The sequence below is a fragment of the Cibotium barometz genome, chromosome 2 (genome assembly GCF_041138505.1).
Source record: "Cibotium barometz isolate CiBa-2024 chromosome 2, ASM4113850v1, whole genome shotgun sequence".
Classification (NCBI taxonomy): Eukaryota; Viridiplantae; Streptophyta; class Polypodiopsida; order Cyatheales; family Cibotiaceae; genus Cibotium; species Cibotium barometz.
This window is the reverse complement of record NC_141047.1, coordinates 35,644,589-35,651,373: the sequence shown is the minus strand read 5'-3', so window position 1 is coordinate 35,651,373 and position 6,785 is coordinate 35,644,589. Positions and strand designations below refer to the sequence as shown.

The following is a 6,785-nucleotide window of genomic DNA, read 5'->3' as shown; positions in this document are numbered from 1 at the left end:
TGTTTTATTTCATTAGCTCGCATAAAAGTGTTTCTCAATGAGTTCCTCAATGGAAGATTTCTGAGTAATTGCACTATACTGACTGTAGCATCATCGTTTTCTTGAAATGTGTCACCTATAATCCTCTTTTCAACTTCAAGATCTGTAAAATCTTCATCTTGAGAAGGGATGCATGGCACCTTATCTCCACGAACAATAAATACCTTTCCAAACTAAAAATCCAGGTGAAACATTACTTCTTGTTCTCTAAGGTAAGATGCAAGATCAAAATACAGGCCATCATCCGGATCACCAGATACTTGGTGAAGGTGGATGGATTCCTCTGTGAGGCCAAAATGTAAAGACAATTCTCTTTTGGACACCTCAACAAATCCAGCCATTGTTACGAACTCCATCTGAATGACACCATTCTCATCTTGAACAATTGCTTTCTCCATTGTCAAGAACTCGTCGACCTGTTAGAGGCGACACTTCTTTTATAAAGAGTGTCCTTTTTATTTTTTGTTATGAGGCAAGATCTTTAATCAAATAATTATTATAAAAGGTTAAAAATAGCTATTATTTATAATATGTAGCGTAAAGAGAATATATAATCGTTTAATGCGTTAAACCCAACAAGTGTGTGTGTCATTCAAGCCGCCGCCTCCTTTTTAAAGAGAGTTAAAGAGAGATTCTCTAGATCCGCTTACCAGAGGGGGGTTGGGTGAGTGGTTAAAGTGACTGGGTGGGTGAGTAAAGGACCTAGGTGCAACCTAATATCTCCGGAGAGACAAAGAGGGAGAGAGCCCATAGAAAGGAATTAAGGTTAGAGATTGATGGACGCGAGTGTGGGAGACCCTGGAAAGTGAACTCGGATTAGAGTTAGAGAGTTAGAGAGAGTTAGAGAGCCTTTAATTTGGGTAGGTGTGTGTGAGTCAGAAAGCCTTTAATTTGGGTGTGTGAGTTTGTTGACTCTAATTCATTGCAACTTCGTTCATCTGCGCCGAAGCTCTCCCCAACTTTGTCTCTATGCCCGAGCTTTGTCTTCCGCCTCTGCACCTGAGCAGTCTCCCGAGTATTGCCTTCAGCCTCAGCAGATATGAAGCGTGCGACAAGGAGATCAGCGGGCAGCAGAGCAAGGTATTTCGAGTCCATTTCAAGGTGTGTGTGTGTTTGTGCGCTATGAATGAGTCAACCGGGAAAAGATGAGTAGAAATTCCGGTGCTATTTAGGCATCGAGCTGGAGCGAAAGTAGTCTCGAACGCAGCAAGCTAGTAAAACAACCAGAAGATATATCCGAAACGGAGAGTTTATGTTTCAAAATCGAGTTGCAGATTGCAGATCGCTACAAGTAATCAGCAACCGCGCTAGAGGCGTCCTGAGAGAGGCAAAAAAACCCATGCAGTAAAGTGAGCGCAAGGACCGTGTCTACAAAGCAAGCAGCAACAAAGAGATCAATAAACCGTACTAACGCTGGGATAACATCAACGGCCAGGCCCTCCGCCGCCATGGCCAGCAGTAAATTACTCACACCCACACTATTTCGCCAGCGAAATAGTGTGTGTGAGTGTGTTTATGCACTCGCATGGCAATAGAGGTGCGGCCTAAACCGATTTTCAAAGATATGAAAAGCTTCGATGCAAAAATATGCAGTGAATACAAGCCCATGTTGGTGAATTAAGTGGAAAAAAGTACAGCTTGTTTGAGGATTGATTTTTGAAAAGAAAAAATTTAAAATTCCTCTGCAAGCTTGTTGCAAAACTGCACACTCCCTCCACCTACATGGGAGCTTGACCTTTTAGTGAGTGACTTGGAGGAGGGGTGAGGTGCTTTTGTGTAGGGCAGCAAGTGTGGTTTCTTAACCTCCTTAGTAAGGCGGTTTCTTAACCTCATGGATGACCTTTTCTCCCTCCAAAGGCTCCCCCAAAATCCTGCCTATTAATCGAGCATACATCTCACTTATACTACTACACTCATGCCCTCTGCCTAAATGGTGCATGTTCACACTATCCTCAGTTGAGGCTCACAAACAGGAGCTGCCCTTAAAAAGGACGGATAAAATACTCACACCCACACTATTTCGCCAGCGAAATAGTGTGTGTGAGTGTGTTTGTGCGCTCGCATGGCAATAGAGGTGCGGCCTAAACCTTAGACCAGATTTCCCAGCACTCGATGTTCATAAGCTCATTTTCAATCGTAGCATTCCACATGATAAATCCAATTCGAGTGACACAAGGATACTCCACCTCTCATAGCGGGCATGGCGATCCTCTTGATAATCATAGTCTCTCCTATGATAGATATTCTAGATGGATGAGGATGCCACCACACACACAAGATCTCATTTTGTATTGATAAGGATACATATTTGCACTTGTATCCATCACTATGATAAGGAGATGATGTATTTGCACATGTATCCATCACTATGATGATGTTGCTCTCTTGATGATGATGATATGATAGACAATCAAAAAGACACACCCACACTATTTCGCCAGCGAAATAGTGTTTGTGTGTGTTTTTGTGGTAGCCAAAACTCATACAGACTATTTCGCCTTTTCATAGTTGTAGGATTATGTCGTGATGGCCAAGCTCAGAAGATTATCAAAAACACACACACACAGTCATTGCAGATTATCAAAAACACACACACACACTATTTCGCCAGCGAAATAGTGTTTGTGTGTGTTTTTGTGGTAACTAAAACACACACATACACTATTTCGCCAGCGAAATAGTGTATGTGTGTGTTCTTGTGAGCATACCTATCTACAATGTGGAAACCTTCCCAACTTGGTGTACACATCCACTCCACTCAATGCAATGTGGAAAGGTATTTGTGATGAAGACTTTTTTGATTTCGCATGTATGTGTTATGAAATTTTTCTTATGCCTTGAAATTTCCTCGTTTTGGTTAATTGAGGTGCATGAATGCCTTGAAATTTGTGAATTTGTCTTATGCAACTCTGAATGCATGTAATGTCAAGTGTTTTTCCATCCTTATGTATTTCGCTGGCGAAATAGTGTTGCAAAGAACAATGTCTTGTATAATCACTTGCTCTTAATGTCTTTTGTAGTCACCTGCTCTTGGAAAAAGGAAGACATCAACGGCCAAGAATGTGGGAAGAAAGCGAAAATCTCCACCTAGTGATGGCAGTGAAAAGACCATTGAAATGGCAGAGAGTGGTCAAGGGAGTCACATTCAAAAGGAAGTTAGCAAAGAAGCTGGAGACAAAGTTCTAACTGAGTCTTTCATACCGATTCAACAACAGGTTGATGCTTCTAGTGACAAGGATGAGAAAGATGTGGATGATCTTATTCCACAATCCATCATCAAGCCACATGGGTCTGAGTTCATAGACAGCTTGGCACTTAATCAGGGTTCCATGCCTCCATTGATCCCTCTGTGTAGATGCTTGGTCAACGAGAGGGTGCAAGAGCTTCGAAAAGATCTCTCATTGTTAAAGAAGGTTTTTGAAGAGGAAGGATATTTGATGATGAAAGGTATGTTTGTTCTCTCCATAAATCTACCAGATGGCAGCACAAAGGATGTGGATGAAGATATCATGAAGACATGGGACAAAAACTGGCAGCTTGTCAATGCAGAGTTTGAGGAGGAGATTGCATCTAAAGATGAGTGGTCTATGTTAAGTGGAAAGATGTTTTATGTTTGGGAGGGAAATCACAGGACCGCTTCTTGGCTTGAGAGCATCAAGGAGATGTATCGTAATGATAAGAAGAGACATGTTCGAGTTATGGCGCAATTCATTGTGCCTAATCAACAAGATGAGATGAGGCTTATCGCTGCACTTCAAAGAATAAACATGTGAGTATTCAACATTTTGTATATTCAACATTGTATTTATGGTTGTTTTGATTAGTTCTTATGGTTGTTTCTATTTATTTCATGAAGAATGAATGAAGAGGCTATTGTAAAGACAAACCTCAAAGATTACTTATTCCATACAAGCACGGTTTGCTCTCTTGATCCATCTAATTTCACTGACTCCTTCACGGAAGAAGATAAGAGGTCAATGGAGAAGGCCAGGTCTAGGGAGGCACAATCTGGAAGGCGAGTTTGGTATCCTCTCACTCAAGCTATTCTTGGACCCATTGTATATGGGGTAACTACTTAATAAAGGTGGTTAAGAATGTTACTTTGCTATCTTTGTCATTAAGTGTTTTTTTAATGGCTGTTATTTTTTGAAGAATAAATGGAAATCAGATTTAGAATTGGCAATTAAGAAGATTCCCTCAAGCTTGGCAAAGGATGAGCGTATTAAGGCTGAGACACTAGCTAGGAGGAGTGTCGTCAAATCCTATAATAGAAGGATGACACGGGTTTGTATCTTCTGCTTTTGGTTCTTTGGCATCACAATCATTTCTTCTTCTAATTCTTTTCTGTTGGTGGCACAGAATCTTTCGGTGGTAAATCCATCTAATTCAGAGGAGTGGTTCAATGTATTATGGAAGCTGCCCTTTGAGGATGAGAAGTTTAAGATCTCAATTGAGAAACTTTATGCCATTTCTAGTGCTGCTTGTTCCCAAAATCTCAAGCTGAAAATGTTAAAGATGTTAGGTGCAGATGAGAACTTTCGGCAGAGCTATGGTATGCCACTTGGAGATCACCACTACATTCCTTGGCTTGCAAAGGAGGTTTGGATGGATCATGTATTGGAGGATGCCACACGGCTTCTACACCAAGTGGTAGATTCTACTCAGGGGGTGAATAAGGTGGAGCTACCTGCCGATGTGCACATAGAGACTTACTTTGCAGATATTGTAAACCGTTATAGAGGAGTGCTGTTTTATGAACTCCAGAAAGAGATGAGTGTGGCAACTCCGTCGGCCAAGCATGTGGATCTAAAAAACTCCTCAAGACGGTTGGTTTATAGGTAATTCTCTTTTTTCATTGTTTCTTGAAATCTTATGAACCGTGTTTATTTTTTAGTTGATTTATTATATCTCTTTTGTAGGTTTTTAATGCATCTAATAGCCAAGAAAACAATCAATGGTCTGCCTGACATATGCAAGGCTTGGGTTGTGATTTCTCCTCCAACCTATAGTATGTATACCTCTTCCATCTTTCGTGAAGGTAAAGATCCTAATGGAGTCTTTATCTTGACGGATTGGGAGAGAAAGCATTGCCCTTGGTGGATTGACATGAAGAAAGGAGAGTGCCTAGAGGAGGAGAAGGAGAGATACCTTCAACATTTAAAAGGAGAATGCAAATCTGATTCTGGGTCATCAGGTGAGATGTCAGAGGAGCAAAGGAAGAAAATGGAGGCAGAGTTGAAATCTATCAAAGAGAGAGAAGAGCTAGAGATGCATGCTTTGGGAAAAAACAAGGGGCGTCCCTCTCAAAAAAAGGGAGATGTAATAAAAGGTAACATTGGGTTCTTTTGGACTGTATTTAAATATTTGTTTTTAATAGTTTTTTGGATTTTATTAATTTGTTTTTTTGTTGGACATACTATCTATAGACACCCGTAATTTGGAGAGTCCTATAGCACACAAGACAAGTACCAAGGGAGCTATGGTGTATGCTCCACTTTCTAGCTTTTTGTTCGTGGAGAAGCATGGAGTCAAAAATCATTCGAAGGTTTGGATTTACGATTACATAGTGCTTGGAAAAGAGTTTGCATCCGGAAACTTCAATGAGGGGTTTGCTTTTATGAGGGAGTTTTATGTGCGTTTGGGTGGAGGTCCAAAGATGAGAAATTCCAAGCCAAGTAGTTGGAGTGTTGACCTTACTTTCATTGATCTTCCTACTGGTAAAACTTTTTTGATGTATACTCCTTTTTTGTGATGGTGTTTGTGTAAAAGGAACTTGCTGATATACATGATTAATATGCAGGTTTGCCTATTCATGGGTTTCAAGGTATTCCACAATGGAGTGTCCTTACAGATGACCACATGAAGTTCTCTCTATTGGCGGCATCATGTGTTATGGATGATATGGGATGGGTCTTAGTGTTTTGCTTGAGTTCTTCTCTTGTTTCTGTGGAGCGCTTTGCAAAGCGTACAGGCTTGGAGCTAGGTTTCAGATGGATTATGGAGAGCTCTGAGTCATTATCTCTGCTACAAAAGCATGGACATATGCAAAAGGTTTAAGTCTATTCACTTGAATGTTAATTCTTGCTATTTGTCATCTAATATTGTGTTGTTTTTTCTTTGTTGCCTGTATAGGTGAATGTATTTTATGCTTTGGCATTCCACAAGAGGGGAAAGGATCCTCCTTTCAATAGTGAGAGTGCATTAAAGGTTGGATGACACTTTCAGTACTTATTAGGAGTGCATTGAATTTAAATGATTGGAGGTTACTTTTGAATGTGATCACTTGATACTATGTGTATTTCAATTTGTAGGTGGGAAATATTTTGCAGCAGGACCTCTCTTGTGAGATTATTGGTCATTACTTACCTTCAAGCAATAGAGCACGACGTGGTGGAAAAAGTGGTAGTTGGCGAGGGATTCTAGAGAGGAGTCCCTCTCATATGCTTATGTTTATTGAGGCTCTTTGCCCACGAACAGGTACAATATTGGAGTTGGGGGCTGGGACAGGGCCTATATTAAAGGCATCTATGCACACCGGCCGTGGTTGCTTGGTCATTGATAATGATGAGGAGATATGCAAGGATTACCTTTCACCATATATAGAGGAGATCTATGGCACAAAAAAGGTGGCAGACCTTGGAGAAAGTGACACATCCTCTGGTGATTATGAAGTGCATGATGCACCATCCGACTAGTAAGTAAAACATGCATGTCTTTCTATTACATTTTTCTTTTCTCTTTTTCTT

At 40.6% G+C, this 6,785-nt stretch overlaps 1 protein-coding gene across 1 annotated transcript; it reads left to right on the top strand.

The window, feature by feature from the left end:
* Positions 1–3,368: 3,368 nt before the first annotated feature.
* On the top strand, positions 3,369–6,548 carry LOC147640995 (uncharacterized; the record flags this gene model as incomplete). Its single annotated transcript, XM_086811435.1, has 10 exons — positions 3,369–3,808; positions 3,864–3,871; positions 4,006–4,106; positions 4,192–4,323; positions 4,399–4,711; positions 5,111–5,368; positions 5,466–5,756; positions 5,840–6,090; positions 6,172–6,246; positions 6,351–6,548. Coding segments are annotated over exons 1-10 (2,067 nt in total), but the record flags the coding sequence as incomplete, so codon positions are not given.
* Positions 6,549–6,785: the final 237 nt, after the last annotated feature.